The following is a 17,636-nucleotide window of genomic DNA, read 5'->3' on the forward strand; positions in this document are numbered from 1 at the left end:
GTCCCACTGTGCCTCTTGTTGGGAGTCAGGCTTTGTCCGGATTTCCCAGACATAGGAAAATGTGTACAGCTGGGAGGGGCAGTGTCACCAATCATAAGGACAGGGTGGGGCATCTCCCACCATCCCCAGTTCTCCAGCAGCCCCTCCACATGCCTGCATGCTGAACCCTCACCAGCAGCACTTGTTCCTACTACTCTGGCAGCACCTCTTAGCCTAGCAGGGGCTGGGTGGTACAGATAGTGTAGTCAGTGAGTCTCTCCAGGTGATGATGATAAGCTGTAAGACGAAAAGAGCCAATCACGAGGAATGTGACTCAGGTAGAGGTGAGGAAAAAAAAAAACATAATCAGGAAGAACTTGGTGCAATTGAGACATCAAAATAAAGGTGGTATGGCTGAAGGAGTTAGCCTGTGGAGGGAGTTGGAGAAGTGTCAGAGGCCAGGACAGAGACAAGCTATCAGCCAGGTGGTCAGGCATGTGGGCTCTGTGGCAGAATTCCCAGCTTCCTCCAAGACTTCCCTGCCTTCTCGAAGATCTACAGGACTGTGAAATGATAGGACATCACTCCCATAACGAGGTGTTATATGGCACAACTAACTTGAAGACAGGGAGATCATCCTCTGTGGGGTTGGCCTGATCATCTGACCAGTGACCCCAAGGGTTTGTTTTGAGAATGAATCTAGACTGCGTGGAAGGTCCGAGGGAAGCGCTCTCTGTGGAAGACACTGGTATCAACATCTAAGTCCCAGCACAACTGGGAGATGCAAAATGTATAAAGATGAGGTTCTGAGTACCAAGCACTGCTTTCAGAGGTCACACAGATGAACTGACTATACCACAACCCTAGGCAGGAAAGTCCTGCTCCTCTGAGGCTGTCCAGCTAGTAGCAGTGGAGAGACCCAACCCAGACCTGCATAGCCTGTGCACCTAATTGGTCAGCAACCTTAGGTTATTAGAGCTTAAAGCCATTTGAAAGGAAAAGACCAACCTATTATGTGACAAATGAGCAAATGGAGAGATGAGCATCTTAAGGAGAAAGGTGTGAGGGAGTGGCCAAGAGCTCCGGACTGGATTGGGAGTATCTGGTCAAATCCCAGCTCTCCACCTCTTCATGGGCGTGTGACCTGTTGTCTCCGGCTTCCCAACTGTCCAGGGGAAGAGCCGGCGGTGCTACCTAACTCAGGCAGCTGTGAGGGCGAAAGCCCAGAGAACCCCGTCCTGCCATGCCACAAACGCGCGCCACACCGCGGCCGTGACCACCACCTCAGTGAGGGAGGCCTAGAGCACAGGTCAACAGAAAGCACCAAGTCTACCCCACGGACAGCACTGCGGTCCCCGGGTGAGGGGAGGGAGGACAGGGAAACAGGGCAGTCAGCGGCCGTCCACTCGGCTGGAGGCCCGACATTTCCGGAGGCTGCTCCGGTTACTTGGCCCCACACGCTCGCTCCTGGGCGCTGGTGCAGGACTACCTGCCCCTCAGGAGGAGAGGCCCAGGCCCTCCGCTCCCCAGGCTCGGTCCGCTCACCTCCTCCTTCCGCGAGCGCTTGGACGCCTTCTTCTCCATCTTGGCGGCCGTCTTCTCCGCGCCGCGCCCCTTCTTCTCCTTCTTGCCCTTCTTGCCCATGGCGCGGCGGCCACGGAAACCAGCCCACCAGGAAGGAGCGCGGCCGGCCGGCCGGAAGCGGAGCTCCGCGCACACGGTTGGCGTCACTTCCGGTGGGTCGCCCGCTTCCGGCGCGGGGCTGCACCGTGAGCTCGGGGCGGGGCGCCGTCGTCCGCCAGGGTCCGAGACCCTGCGCGAGGGTTCCTCGGGCCCCGCAGACTGGCGCCGCCGGAGTGGGCGACCCTCCTCGCCCCGCGGGCCGGGCCTTGGGCTGCCGCGCTCCTCGGGGACCGGGCCGTCTCGCTGGCCGCGCGGGGCTGGCGCTGTCGCCCTGAGGCCGGACGGTGGTCGAGGCCGAGAAGCTGATCAGCCCCCCGCGCTGGGAACCTTCTAGGGTGTGAGCCCGAGGAGGTCGGGAATGGCGGTGGGAAGAGCCGAGTTCCACCTAGGTGTCGTCTTTGGGCTGTAATCAAGGAAATGGGGCGGCGAGTTAAGGACAAGGACACGCAAGACAGTTGGCAAAGGGAAAGCGCGAATCAGGGAATTACCTGGTTTCTTCCTTTGTGCGTGAGCTGCCAAAGGACTCAGCAAGCCCTGGATCCGGTCGGCCACTTAACACTGAAGAGCCAAGAAAGGGCGGTGAAACCCGGTTCTTCAAGAGGAATGTGAGATTTGGGAAAACGATAGGAAGAAAGGGGGAGCTGGATTAAGGCTTCCACGACTCCACGAGTGATGTGGGGCGCTGCAGAGAACTCACAAAACCTGACCTCAGCCGCAGATATAATCCCTAAGATGAACTACTGAAGACCTAAGTCCTGACCATTGCCTGGGGGAATAACAGTACATGCCCTCTAGGGTGCTGTGACTTGGAGAACACACCTAATCCTGGGTCACCTCAAGGCAATGCACTTGAAGCAAATTAGCCCTTCAGTTACAGCATGTCTGTTGGCAATGCATTACAGTGGTCCCCTCTTAATAGCTGCAAAAGGAAGAGTGTAGTCTGTATTGAAGATTTAGAAGGGTCTGGATGATGCAGGGTTTAGTACTTTTATTAATTGAAAGAATCTTGAAGCTAAATTGGAAGACTCTTGGATTACACATGTCATGGTGACTTACGTGAGATTGAAATTTTCATTACTGAGAAAGGAATAGAATGAAACATCTAAAGTGAGATCAGAATCCTGAAATAATAAAAGGATTAAATACAGGCCCCTAATTTAGTGATAGTCACATTTTTGACAATGGATTCTCCAGTGTAATATGTTTTTAGACTATCTTTTATGTGGTCAGGTGCCCTCTGCTGCTTCCAAGTAGAAGTTCAGAAAACAAAAGAAAAAAATTTTTTTTTAAAGAGAGTGAGAGAGAGAGAGAGAGAGAATTTTAATATTTATTTTTTAGTTATCGGCGGACACAACATCTTTGTTTTGTATGTGGTGCTGGGGATCGAACCCGGGCCGCAAGCATGCCAGTCGAGCGCGCTACCGCTTGAGCCACATCCCCAGCCCCCAAAAGAAATTCTTAATGACAGACTAAATGAAGGACAAATGCCAACTTTTTAACCCTCACAATAATCAGCAAGCCTGGAAGAGTCACCCAGGTGTGGGATAGATGAGATGATTCTTCACACATTTCCCACATGGAAAATGAAAATAATAAACACAGAAATCTTGAGAGAATCAAGTGAAATAACAAAACATCAAAAGCAATGTACAAACCTTAGAGTCTACATGCTGTTGAGTGAGGTCATGATTCTGACTTGACTGACAATCATTTAACAACATCAGTTGAATACTACAACGCGTGGGACATGTACTAGGCCACATGACATACCAAACACAAGACCCAGCTGCCAGCTTCAGGGAGATTCTGTTCTAGTGAAACAAACATATGAAGATGCTCCCCAAATGCTTTGTAAAATAAAACAAGGAATAAGAAAGGCGGGAAGGAGCCAGGCACAGTGGCGCACACCTGTAATCCCAGTGGCTTGGGAGGCTGAGGCAGGAGGGTGGCAAGTTCAAAGCCAGCCTTAGCAACTTAGCCAGACCCTGTCTCTAAATAAAATACAAAAAGAGGGCTGGGGGTGTGGCTCAGTGGTTAAGTGGGTTCAATTCCCCCATACCAAAAAAAGAGGAGGCGGGGAAGAGAAACAAAATCAAAGTCATTGTTTCATATATTACACCCAGTTTTTCAGTATTTTAAGGGAAAAAGGTAAATTCAGTCTTATTGCTCCATAGTGGCTGGAAGCAAATTCTCAGCTTTATGGGGTGTTTTTAATATCTAAATATCTGGGTATCTTTTCATGTTTTGGTACTTTTTTCTTTTATTTTTTTAGTTGTAGGTGGACACAATATCTTTGTTTTATTTATTCCCTCACTTGGATAATAAGGTGTGACCCTGGGAGTGGCTCTAGGAGTAGGCGGCACCAGAGGAGTTGAGCTTCACTCACCTGTTCCCTTGTAACTTTACCCCTAGCCTCATTTGAATGTCTTTTTCCCAATAAAGGGTTCAGCATGTGCTCCTCTCTCTTTCTGCAGACCCTTAAGGTCAGAGGAGCTGTCACAGGACCCCAAAGGACAAGGTATCTCTGTCTCTTGTGTGGTTATTTCGTGCAGCCCAGTTCCCCTGGAGTGACCCTGAGTGTTTTTGTTGCAAGGAACGTGGCAGATCCAGGACTGACAGCTAGCCAGGGGTGGCAACCTCAGTCCTACAACTACGAAAGGCAGTTCTGCCACCACCACCACCACAGGAGCTAGGAGGAGGACCTGAGTCATCGTGAGCACAGGGCAGGCAGTGCCTCAGTGCCAGCTTAGTGAGACCGGGAGCAAGAAGCCCAGCCACCCCCCTCTAGACATCCCGCCTGTCAGCTGTTGAGTGGCATGATAACGACTGTTACCTGGATGAGAAAGTTCTCTGTTATTTCTTATTTTTCAAGAGTTCTTACGAGAAATAGATGTTGGATTTTGTTAAATAGTTTTGCTATAGTAGATATAGAACGTGTAGTTGGTATAGGATCAATACCACGCATCTCTAGTTGGTATAGAATCAATGATATCCATCCCATAGTTGGTATAGAATCAATACTACTTCTGCTTGGGTGCTTAGGAGAATTCACCAGTGAAACCAACTTGGCCTGGAGTTTCCTTGGGGGGGAGTTTTCTAACTGCAGATCCATTTTCTTTAACAGATATGGGGCTGCCCAGATTGTTTCTTCTTGAGGGAGCTTTAGTAGTTGCTAAATTGTCCATTTCACTTGGGTCATTGAATTCATTGGCAAAATGTTGCCCATAGTCAGCCTTTATTATCATTTTTCTGTCTGTAAATCTATAGTAATATTCCCTCTCTCATTCCTGATATTGGTATCTTTTGCTCTCTCTCTGATACCATTAATTCCCTTCTCTCCCTACACCCCATTGATCTGTCGAGGTCAAGTTGGAGGTCTATCAACTTCATCAGTCTTCTTGAAGAACTTCGCCGATTTTCCCCTATACTTCTTGTGTTTTCCTTTCTGATCTTTATTATTTCCTTTCTTCAGCTTGCTGTGGGTTTAATTTGATGCCTTTTCTAGTTTCTTAGCCTTGAAGTTAAGTTCATTGATGGGAGATCTCTGTGTTTCTCTGTTTCCCTTTGAATGTTGCTGCAGCTCTTTCCCAAATTTGATGTGCTGTGCTTTGATTTTCATTCAGTAGAAAACACTCTCTGATCTCCCTTTCTTCTTAGATCCAGGGGCTGCCTGGAAGTGTGTATTTGCAGATTTTCCAGAGATCTTCCTGGAAGTAATTTTTTCAAACTCTAATGCTTTCATGATTATGTCTTTATTATTCTGAGTTTCACTAAAGTATATCTGGATACTGGTTTGTTTTGATTTATCCCACTTGGCATTGGCTGCTCTTGTGAATCTTGGCTGTATCATGTCTGGGAACTTCTCAATCATTTTCCCTTCATAGAACCATTGCTCCCTGTCTCCTCCTTGTGTGTCACCCAGCGACCCCACAGTGTCCCCTCCACTTCCTGTCTCCTCCTTGTGTGTCGCCCAGGGACCCCGCAGTGTCCCCTCTCACTTCCTCTCAGGTCTCAGCCTCTCTCCTTCAGGCTCCATGTCTCATCATCTTGCTGCCTTTTGGTCAGTCTGCTGGGTTCTTGGGTTCTTGTCTTAGCCCCAGCAAGTCAGTCTAACTGTCCACATAATTTCAACCCTGGTTAATGACAGCTGATGATAAAATGGGACAAAGTCATATTTATTTCTTTCTTGAATCTGGTGGATCCTTTTATAGTTCCGCATTCACTGTGAAAATTTTCAGCCTTGTCTTTTATTCTGTCGTTTTGTGGTTCAGTAATTGTGCTCATTATCCTTGGAGAACTGTCTGTGAGTATGCTTCGAAGGGTCGCAGTCCCTCCAGTGAGGAACCACTTTCACGGGCACTTCCAGTCCAGGTTGTGGTGTAAGGCCTTTGGATAATCCAGTGGGGCTGATCTTGGCTGAAAGTCCCAGGAAGGGCAGCGGTGTGGTCAGTGTCTTGGGGATCCCCTCTCCACCGGGCACACAGTGCTGAGTGCCTCCCTGGGGTTCCTGGCCTTTGCCACTCCGGCAGAGCTCTTGAGACCTCAACAGAACCTGGCAGGTCTCTCTGGGGTCCCCTTCTCTGGGCCTTGGCTTTGCCTTGCCCTTGGAGGCTGTTAAGACTGGCTCGTGTCTATAAGCAAAAGGGATCTCAGAGCCCTTTCTTCAGTGACCTTTCTTCTTTTTCCTGTCTTTCTTTCTTTCTTTCTTTCTTTTTCTTTTTTTTTTTAGTTGTAGTTGGACGCAGTATCTTTATTTTTATGTGGTGCTGAGGATCAAACCCAGTGCCTCACATAAGTAAGGCAAGTGCTCTACCACTGAGCCACAACCCCAGCCCACCCAGTGACCTTTCTTGATATCTACTTCCCATGTTCAGGCCTGGTAATTCCTTACTTCCTATTTAGCTTTCTCACGCCTTTAAGAAGACCTGTTTCAGTCTTTATCCCACATTTTTCAATTGTTTCAAATGGTAGGAACAGTCCTAATAACCTAGTTGTATTTGTCTATTTTTTTCATTACTATAGTGAAATAACAGGCAAATTACTCTATAAAGAAAAGAGGTTTAGCTCAGAGGATCAAAGTTTAAATATCAGGGCGCCAGCTCTGATAGGAGCCCATGGAGGACGGTGGGACAGAGCGCACACAGGAGGAAGAGATCGCATTTTAAAACAGGGAGTCCGAGAGCAACTCAGAGTCAGGCTTCCTTTTCTAACAATGTACTCCCCCAAGAGCTCAAAATCCCACAAATGCTGGCTTCATCCCTTCTGAGGGCAGCTTCCCAGTGACCTAAGGACTTCCCATGAGGCCTGCCTCTTAAAGGTCCCTCCGTCCCTCAGCATCTCCACACTGACAAAGCTCTCCTGAGTCCCTGGGGCACTTCATACCCACACCATAGGAGTCCACCCGGAGCCTGGAAACGCAGCTCTACTTCATTTTCAAGTGGAGTTTTTCAGTGTGTCATTAATACATTTGCACCTTCAAATTTCAGAAAATGTGAACAGAAACAAAGAGAGAACCTCAAAGGCACTTAGAGTCTTCCCTCCCCCAGACCACTGATGACATCTAGGGTAACTTCCTCTGACTGACAGCCAGCCATGATCTCTGTGGCTTCACTCCCTGCTCAGCTCGGGGCAGGGTCTCCTGACTTCTTACCGTTATCACTGGATCTCAAGACATCACATGAAGATGAGGACGTTTTGTAAGTCATCAGATGCAAAGACAGGAAAGAGAGAAACTGCAAAACTAGAAAACAGGGCAGAGACCAGAAAAAAGACAGAAGCCATGCTGGACACCTGGTCACAGCCCGACAAGCAACCTTGTTTGACATGGTATTGAAGGTGAGCATGGTGTCAGGAGGCTTGATGCGCTCCCAAAGGCCCGCAGAAGGCTGCAGACTCGGGCCTTCCTGGTCAGTGGGTCCATTACCTACTTTCTGAAAGATCAGCACTGGCTTCTAGGTCCCCATCCACCACATCTTGACTTCTGCACAGTCCTGGTCACGGGGGCTGCTCTTCTGTGCATTAATTGAGGGAAGGAGTCAACACACCACTTACATGGAAAGACCCCCTCACCTCACTAGCCTTTGGTGTTTGGGCATTTTAACAGGCAAGTGACGGTTTTGTTAGTACTGTGCTTGGCGTTTCCCTGATAATGGACAATGGAGAAACACGCACACTGTGTAAAACCACTAGTCAACTCTCGCTTGTTGCAGAGGGGCCTGTGGGAGACTGGGATGCCCGACACACTTGATGGGACGGGGGCAGAGGGAGCATGAGGCCCTCGCAGGGATGTCACCTGTGCTCTGTTTTGCTGGGGCCACTTCCCACCAGTTCCCTGCAATGACCTCGTCAGTGTTTCCAGGACCCAGTACTGAGCGCTTCCCTCTGCTCTGCTCCGACCCTCCCTTCTCAGGATGGAACAAAAGGTAAAAAAAGGAAGGAAGAATAGACAGAGGTAAGAAATGAGTGAGAGGAGAACTGACTCCAAAGTCTTTAATGGGGATGTTAGAGCCAGAGTGACAGAGGTGCAGAGACACTCTGAAGCTCCACGAGGTCAAGACCAAACCCATGCCTCCCTGAGAATGCAGCCGACCAGCCTCTCGTGCCATCAGCTATAAGGGCTCTCGCTGATCCTGTGTACCTCTGTCTCCACTCCTTGATTCTTCATTTGCATCTCACCTGAGTGCTGCTATCAAAAGCATGTGGCTCTTGGTCTTGGAGAGGACAACCCACATACGGATGAAGACAATATCTGACCATCTCACGTGTTCCCTTCCTCTGACTATGGCAGGGACACATTTTCTGCATGCCTTTCTGGGCCATTTGGGGACTTTCTTCATTTTTAATGATTTATTTAAATTTAACGGATGGGGCCATGTTTTTGTCCTGGGGACACAAAGGCAAGTGACACAAGGCAGGAAGGAGGATGGGGTGAGAGAGGATGGAGCACGTGGACCAGCGCCATGAGAGGAAGTGCTGTTACTGGGAACATCTTGGGTTACTTGGAAATCAGAGGCAGGCCAGCGATCTGTTTCTGGTTTGTCTATGAAATACTGGACGACAGGTTGCCAAGTCTTGGGTCTGGTTTCCTGGTATGAACCCGCCAGGCCTTCTGCAGCTGCCTACCCGGGATTCTGGTGGAGGACGGTCTCTGCTGCATCCACCTGTGCTCTGTGGATTGCATCATTCACCAGCTGGGCCCAAACCAGGAGGATGTGGTTAGCTCCACACCTGGGATGGAGGTTTCAGAACCAGCTTCCATAAAGGCAACACCTGGCCCCTCCAAATGGCCTCCAACGGAGCCTGCGGCTGAAGAGCAAGAGAAGTGCTCTTCTTGAGAATGGGGAGCTTTGCAGTCGTCTGCAGCCAGACAGCGGCATTTCAAGGCTGCTGCTGTAAGCCCTCAGCACAGGTTGCTGGCTATGGGGTCACCAGCAGGGAAACTGAGCTGGCTCCTGGGCTGAGCAGGATTAAAGTACCAAGTGCTCAAAAGGGTGATGTTAGAGGGATTTTAGAAACTGTGGTGGATTGGGCAGCCATGCCTGTAATTCCAGCAATTCAGGAGGCTGAGGCAGGAGGATCACAAGTTCCAGGCCAGCCTGGGTGACTTAGCAAGCCTCTGTCTTAAAATAAAAATAAAAGGTGCCTGGGAGTGTAGCTCAGAGATAAAGTGTCTCTGGATTCCATCCCCAATACTGAAAAAAAATTATTTTTAAAATCCAATTCACTGTCAGCACCATCTCCATCTTGCACTGTTGGGCTCAGTATTCTGGCCTTTTTAAGAACACACCTGGAATTAGCAGTTTGCTCTGTCCTGTGTCCAGCATTTCTCTGGTGGCACCTCTGATCACTCCACAGGACAGAAGAGACAGCTGTTTGGGTGGGTTTAGGGGACACACATCTGAAGCAGACATGAGCCTGCCATCACGTGGGAGCACACTAGGGTCGCAGTTACCTTGCAGCCTGTTCACTGGCTAACTGTTGTCATTATGACATTAAAGGACATTAGAATCATTGTTTTCCTGGCTTATGAACCTTGACTTGGTGTGATGCCTCCCAAGCCCCATCATCCAGACCTGGAAATTGCGATGCTACGGCCTGCCAGCAGGTGGCAACAGTCACACCATGTACTAGAATCCACTTTGCTCAGAGGCACACATGAAATGTCATATTAATATACGTTGCATGATAATAGAGAGGTGGAGAGGCATACAAAGAGATGGGGAAGAGAAACCGACAACAGGTCATGGGGGCTGGCCGTGGCTCAGTGGCAAAGCACTTGCCTAGCATGGGTGGGGCACTGGGTTCCATCCTCAGCACCACATTAAAAAAAAAAAATTAACAAATAAAATAAAGGCATTCTGTCCATCTACAACTACAAAAAATAGAAAATAAAAATCCGGTCATGGGTACCAAGTAAGCTGAGCATCCTCACCCTGCTCCTGTTGCCCCTTTCTGACCCTTGAGGCACCCTGCCCGTGCCTCCATGAAGCTCCAGAGAATCTGTCACACACGTCACTTGGGGATAACGGTTTTCAGAGGAGAGGGATTTTTTGTTTTCCTATCAGACGCTTTGGCCTGAGTCCCAGGCACTTTGGGCCTTTGCCCAGAGACAAGTGACCCTTCCGTGGGCTGAAGATGAGCACGGAGAAGACCGAAGCACGAAGGGTCAGCACAGACTCTGGCCAGGGCTCAGCAACAGTGGCAGAGCCCCCTGGGAGGGTTGTTCCTGGCCACCAGTTCCCACCAGCCAGGAGCCCTTGCAGGCGGTCAGTCACAGTCCCCGCAGCGCTGAGCATCTGAGCATCCGAGGCAGACTTACTGAGGTCCCTTGACCCCCCCACCCCCACAAAGCCAGGACCTGTGGGGCCCCAGGGGCTGAACGGATCTCAACTTTCTTAATGGCTCCTTGGCTGATGCAACTCGGCATACAAGTTGGTCAGAAGCTCTGTCTGCGCCCGGCAATGTCCAGGTCGGCCACCAGAGGTCAGCCCATCAACACGGAAGGGGCCTTAGCTCTGCCAACACAGGACACAAACATTGCATCATCCTCTCCAGGACCAGGAGGACCCAGGGCCAGCGGGACTGAGCCCACGCGGAGGCTTTGACAGCCTCCGCAGCCTCTCTTGTCACAGCTGTGAGGCTTGCCACAGCCATCGCAGACACGAAGACAGACTGGTCCCTTGGTGCAGCTGTGCTGGCCAGTCAGGCCCAGGAAGCCAGAGGGGGAGATGGCTCTGATAGCAGCTTTTCTGAATCGGCTCCTTCCTCCTGGGCTGAAATGTTGAGGAGCTGCATTTCTGTTCCGTGTGTTTTAAGAGGGGTTTTGTTCCTAGCGCGGTGGCCAGCAGCTTGGGAGGTTGAGAGAGGAGGATCCTGAGTTCAAAACCTCAGTGAGGCCCTGTCTCTAATAAAATACAGAATAGGGCTGTGGTGTGCCTCAGCGGTCCAGTGCCCCAGAGTTCAATCCCCGGTACCAAAAAAAAAAAAAAAAAAAAAAAAAAACCGGGGGTGGGGGTGGCTTTGGTGCAGATCTAGTGACCATTTTAAGAATTTATTGAGGAGGAAACAATGCTACCAATTTCCCGCTTGAGCCCAGGGCGGCCAGAAGTTCTGAAGCCAGATTTAAAGTTAGGTAGTCAGTGTAGTTAGGTAAATCGGGTCTCATATCAGTGAAATCTAAAATGGAGGCCATGCTGACAATGATTCCGGGAAACGCAGGACAACTCGTGGAATGGAAAGGCCCTAGGCCAAAGTCCACCCCAAAGAAATGTTAATGGAACCCAGGAAACAGCCCCCAACAGATTGGGAGATAGCCCATCCCAAGAAGTGATAATGAAGTCCTTCCTGCCCAGATTACTTGTTTGGCCCACCTGTGTCCCACCCCTCGGGCCTTTCAACCCACATTCCATCACCAGAACTATAAAAAGGGGAGACAACCGCACCTCCACGGATTCCACCTCTTGGGTCCCCTTCTTCCTCCGGGAGAAGTCTTTTCTGCTGTCCTTTAATAAACTTCTAATTTCTACTCTGACCTGGCCTCGGCGTGCTTTTCTGGTGTTATTCTTCAACATTGGGGAAGCAAGGACTCGTCCCTCCCTGCCCAGGGCATGGCTGGACAGACTGTGTGGGGTGGGCCCTCAACTGAGCCAGCTTTTGGCACAGCTGGAACCTTGGGAGCTGGAGGTGCCTGCCAGACTTTTACCATCCAGGAGGAGTGCTGAGGAGGAGGAGGAGGAGGGGACCCATCCGAAACCAGGGACAACTGCCATCCAGAGTCACCAGTGTCTCCTAGGTGTCCATGGAGACCAGGGAATCACTGTTTGCTCCTCGTCCTGAAGACAAAAGGAAGCAGCAAGGACCCAGGCGAGTGGGCAACTGCCAAGGGCCTGGGCGGCTGTCGGTTTGACTGCGATCCTAATCTTCACCAGCATCATCTTCGTCATCCACACACATGAAAGGGCAGGCACTGGCTGACCTCTGCCCCTCAAAGAGAGCCGCATGTCCTCCTTTGCAGAGTCCCCACATCACCCTTGCCCTCTCCCCCTGGTTCAGCCCCCCGCGGTTCTTGCTGTGGCACATTTTGTTTGTGTTGGGAAAAGTATAAACGGCAGCTGTACCCCAGAGAAAAAACCCCAACATGGCGCCTAAGGACTTCTTCTTCCTACCTTCTTCTTCTCTGCAGTGGCGCGAAAAGTTCCTGCCCTTGTGAACTCTCCCGCCGGCGCCAATTTCAAATCTCGCTGGCGGGGAACCTTAGCCCAATGAGAGCTAATTCCTGGGCGCGGGAGCTGATATCTGGAAGAACTTGCCAATAAACGGGCGACCTGCCATTTATCTAAGCCCTACCATCTCCCCTTTAGTTCTATATAAGCACACAGCTTTTTGCAGTAAAATTGGAATTCTCCCGGCGAAGTGTCTTTGCGTGGGGAATTCTTTCAGTTTGTCTGTTTGTAGATGGTCACAACACCTTTATTCTATTTATTTATTTCTATGTGGTGCTGAGGATCGAATCTAGGGCCTAATTCTGTGCTGGGCAAGTGCTCTACCTACTGAGCTCTAGTCCCAGCCCTTTTTGTGTGTTTTTGATAGTGTTTTTGATAGTGTTTTTTTTTTTTTTTTTTTTCTTTTAGAATGATTTTAGGTTTGCAGAGAAGTGGCAGCAAGTTCTGAGAGTTCTTCTGGGCTCAGCTTTCATGGCCACAGGACAGTGGTTGAATCTAAGAGGACGACACAGGGACGTTGCTGCCAGCCCAACTCTAGCCCCCACTTGGATGTCGCTGGTTCTCAGGAGGAGCTTGTTCTGTTCCCAGTGAGGCCCGAGGAGAAGACAAGGTACATTTACCCCACCACCCTGCAGCTGCCCCCTGGTGGAAAGGCTTCAGTGGCACCTGAGTCACCTGCTCAAGGTGGCCTCTCGGGTGTCTTTGCGGCTGCAGGAAGAGGGCTTCCCTGTGGCCCAGATGACCGGCACTGGCCAGTTGTTATCCTGTCTCATTCTTTCTCCCAGACATGCTGGGGTTGCAGAATGTCTGGCTTCATTCCGCAAACTCAGGGAACCAGCACAGAGACACTGAGCCCCTGGCTGTGGGGCCAGGCTGGGGTCTGCGGCCCCCTGCCCCTCGCCAGCGCCAGCTCGCGGAGGGTGCTCGGCTCCGCCCCAGCCTTTCCTTTTGTTCTCTGTGGTTTCACCTGCTTCATGCCCCAGAACTTTGGACCAGGAGACGCCTTCCTACGCCAGCGTGGAGTCCGGAGGGAGAACAAACTTGTTCTAAAGAACAGCTAAGGGCTCTGGGTGACCATGATGTACCTGTGAGGTTCCTGGATCGTGACCAACTGGTGTGGGATGTCAGTGGGGGGTGTGGGTATGGGGGTAGGATGTGTGGAAACTCTCTGTACTTCCTGCTCAGTTTTGCCATGAACCTAAAACTGCTCTTAAAAGAAAAGTCTGTTGAAAGACACAAGCAAGCCCCCGTGTGGCTTGGCTATCCTGCGTGGCCCCTGGCTTGCTGGCTCCTGTCCCGAGTGGCAGGGTCTGGGCTCTTGCTCCCTGCCCTCTGCCCCACTTTGAAGTCCCCCCCTCAGCTGGGGCTGAGACTCCACCTCCCCAGTATTCTTGCTCAGACTGCTGAAGGATAGCTGGGCAGTTATTGAGGAGGAAACCATGCTACCAATTTCCGTGACACAGTCCTGGAGGCTGGGCAGTCAAGGTCAAGGAGCCAACAGGGTTAATCTCCCCTGAGGCCTCTCTCCTTGACCCCCGGCTGCACCTCCATGGCTGTCCCTTGAGCACACAGGTGTCCCTGGTGTCTCTCGGCCTGTCCAAACTCCCTCTTCTTTTTTTTTTTAAATATTTTTATTAGTTATTAATGGACCTTTATTTACTTGTTTGCTTCACATCATGCTGAGAATTGAGCCCAGTGCCTCACACATGCAGCAAGTGACCCCATCCCCCAAATTCTCTCTTCTTTGAGGACAGCAGTCAGACTGGACTTGGGCCCACCCTAACATCCTCATTGTACCTTAGTCACCTCTTGAAAGGCCTCGTCGCAGATGCAGTCACATGCCGAGTCGCTGGGTCACAGGCTTCAATGCAGGAAGGCCGGGAGAACACAGCTCAAGCACAGGACACCCCGCTCTTGTTAACCTCTATATTGTAAAAGTAGAACACAGATACAGAAAGCCATGCAAAACAAGAATAAATACCCTGATACCAAGACACACACACACACACACACACACACACACACACACACACCCGGCTTACCAGGGGTAAGAAAAGAACAAAGAAGCAGCCTTTGTGGCCCACTAGAACCCCCACCGGCCTCACCCCAGTACAAGCCCTCTTCTCTGGGCGCCCATGGGCTTTGTCTGGTCACCACTCCTTGCTCGTGCTTCCCGGAGGCTCACTCTTTGTCTGTGTGGCGCAAGCATTCTCACCTTTGTGCTCCAATCTGTGCTGTGCCCACGCGGTTCAAGCTGAGGAATTTCCCACAGCCTGGGCTTGGCTGGGTGTGCGCTCACGGTGCTGGCTGGCACGCCACAGCGCGGTCTCCCGCCAGGCTCGCAGCGGTGTCTGTGCCTGGGTTGGACACAGGCATCTGCTGGCACCTTGTTCTGTGATGTCGGGAGCCACGGGGCGTATAAAGTTAATTGACCATTTTGTTTTCATCAAATAGTCGGAATAATCTGTGATTTACAAAGAGGTCTTCTCCCTCGTTTGCTGTTGGATTACAGTGGTGCCCTTCCTACAGCAAAGGAAGTCCAGTTCTTACTCTAACTGACCTCATTTTCAAGAGAAAGAATTGCCCCTGTCACTCTCACGCTGTGACTGATTAGTTCACTTGTTCTCCTCTTTAAATACCGTTGTGGACTCTTTGGGTTTAAACAGATCTGGTGGCTTCAAGTCTGTCGCAGTTCCCGACACCATGGTACTGAGATCCCCCCATCCTGCGGCAGAGAGAACCTCCCCACTCACGCCAGGCCCTGCTGGGGGCCCCTGGCAGTCCTCTCGGCTCCCGGCTCCCGAGGCACTGCCGCAGTCCGGCTGGGGGGGGGGGGGTGACGAACAACTTGTGAAGACTGATACAGCAGGAGTGGGAGCCGTTTATTGCAGGACAGGAGGGGTATAGATACACTCCACACAGCTTATCTTAATTACCATAAACTAGATGCAGCAGTCAACCAATCAGGAATCTCCACACTCAATGGCTCGCTGGCGTGACTTCACAAACCACTCCCTCTGCAAAATGCCAGGCGCCATCCTGACTTGTTTACGGACCCTAACAAGGCACTGAGACGTCGCGGGCTCCCCGTGTCGACTTTCTGCCCAGCCCTGGAAGCGTCCGTTTCCTGGCTCTGGGAGTGGAGACCCCAGCTGGAACCTGGGTTGACTCCCTCCATTCTCCACCACGTGGTCCCTCTCAAGGACCCCAGGGGAGAGGGCGACTGCCCCTCCTTGCGGGCTGGCTGTGTTCTGGTTACACACAGTAGTCTCAGGAGAGCATATCAATGCCACCACCCAGTGTGACTGCTGACAAAGTCACTCTGCTTTCAGCAGTTGTCCCCTGTCGTGCGTCTGCATAACGTCTACACCGCCACACCGCACAGCCCTTGCACTTTACCACATCTCCTTTCATGCTGGTACTTCCCAACCTGCCTGTCTTCAGGTCACGAGCCATCCCGGTGTCCATGTCCCCTTGGTCCTTCAGGTGGTCAAAGCCCCTCCCCAGCAGGCTCCACAGAAGGATTGCGGGGACACGGTTCACAGCACACAGCGTCTCCTCTGTGCTCCTCGCGTCAAGGTGGCCGTTTGGCTGGACAGACTTCAGCTCCGAGGTGCTTTCTAGAGCCTCTGACGTCCGTCACTCCATGTCCACTGCAGGGCGGTGCCACAGGAAGTCTGCCGAGAGCTCAGCTCCTCTCTCCCGAGTCCGTCATGTGGACGGGAAGCCCAGGGGGTGGATGTGGCCAGCCGTGTGGGTCTTGGCCTCCTGGGCTGGAGTTCTGGGGTCTGCTGGCCCCGGCCGTCTTCCTCAGACCCCCGTTATCCGGACGTTGGGCCTCTGCCTAGGCTGGAGGTGTCCCTTTCTCTCACTCTCCGTGGCTCCTTCGGGGCTTGTTGTGGTTGCTTTGAGTTTTAAAGGTGTCTCCTCATCATCTTGTGTTTCTCTCAAATGTCACTGATGGGGTCAGTTTACTGCTCTGCCTCCTCCAGGCCAGTCTCCACCGACAGAGAATGTACTTACCTTCCAGCTCACGTCTCGAGTCTGCACCTCGCCTCTGGATTTTACTTGGGCCTTTTCTTTCTTTCTTTCTTTCTTTCTTTCTTTCTTTCTTTCTTTCTTTCTTTCTTTCTCTCTTTCTTTCTCTCTTTCTTTCTTTCTTTCTTTCTTTCTTCCTTTCTTTCTTTTTTTTTAATATTTATTTTTAGTTTTCGGCGGACACAACATCTTTGTTGGTATGTGGTGCTGAGGATCGAACCCGGGCCGCACGCGTGCCAGGCGAGCACGCTACCGCTTGAGCCACATCCCCAGCCCCCCCTTTTTTTAAAATTTTCTCAGACATTTTAGCTTTTGAAGCGGCAGGTGGCCGTTTTTGTCTGTGCCCGTGGCCACATCCTCCTGGAGTGCTCCCTGGCCCGCAGTCGTCACTCTGCTCTTTATTCTTGCTTCCTTTAGGGTGACCTCGCGTGGGAGGTGCTTTGCTGCGGCTTTCTAGGAGAAATGGTGGCCGTGGTTTGAGAGCAGGCTGGCCACAGGAGCCCCTCTCATGTCACGGATGTCCTTATGCTGTTTTGTGTGACATCAGCAAGGAGGGCGCCTGCCTTGGGGTTGTCGGTCCAGGATTCTCCCTCACTTTGACCTAAACACTTTCCTTCACTTGCTCCACTGTCTTTGCCCTGGTTCACTCCGACCCACTTCTGCGTCCCTCAGACACACAGGGCCAGCAGGTCCTGTTACATCTTCACATAAACAACTTATTTTTAAGTGAAAAGTGACTATAGTTTTGAAGACACAATATGGAGTGAGGACAGTGGCTGGTTTTGTTCCTGCAAATCTCCATTTGTCTGCATTAACAGAAGAGGTTGGGTTCGTACCTCTGCTCCAGCCTTTAATCTTCTGGCCTGTCGCCTGTCACACAGTCCCTGGAAAACCCATCTCCACAGGAGAACCCTGGGTCCTTATCTTGCCAGAGACTCGGACTCTCTATTTTCATGTGGGGGTTTTGGAGTGTGCTGCCACTGCCTCTCCCGCGAACCCTCCATGAGCTTGTGGTGGGGAGGGGTGAGACCAGGACGCAAAGCTGTTCTGTCCTCTTCGCTGTTACCATCTAGGGCTGCTGGACTGGTTGTCTCCATTCAGCAAAGAATTGAAGAAGGGGACACGGAGACAGCAAGCAAGCAGAAGGTTTATTGCAAAAGTGACAGGGACAGACTTCTCCAAAAAGAAGGGGGCTCAGAGCTGGGACTCTGGTGG

At 51.2% G+C, this 17,636-nt stretch overlaps 1 protein-coding gene across 4 annotated transcripts in view; it reads right to left on the bottom strand.

Annotated features, from left to right (window-relative positions):
• Positions 1-1,947, bottom strand: part of KLHDC4 (kelch domain containing 4) — a 41,559-nt gene extending 39,612 nt beyond the window's left edge. The window contains exon 1 of one of the 4 annotated variants that reach the window (XM_081273146.1): positions 1,525-1,947. In XM_081273146.1, the coding sequence (XP_081129272.1) occupies positions 1,525-1,623 (99 nt within the window). In that variant the 5' untranslated portion in view covers positions 1,624-1,947. The remainder of the gene's footprint in view (positions 1-1,524) is intronic. The other 3 variants (XM_081273144.1, XM_081273145.1, XM_081273143.1) reach the window with 3 other exon arrangements.
• Between the last annotated feature and the right edge of the window lie 15,689 nt (positions 1,948-17,636).

Source organism: Spermophilus citellus, assembly GCF_964194105.1.
Source record: "Spermophilus citellus genome assembly, chromosome: 18".
Taxonomy (NCBI): Eukaryota; Metazoa; Chordata; class Mammalia; order Rodentia; family Sciuridae; genus Spermophilus; species Spermophilus citellus.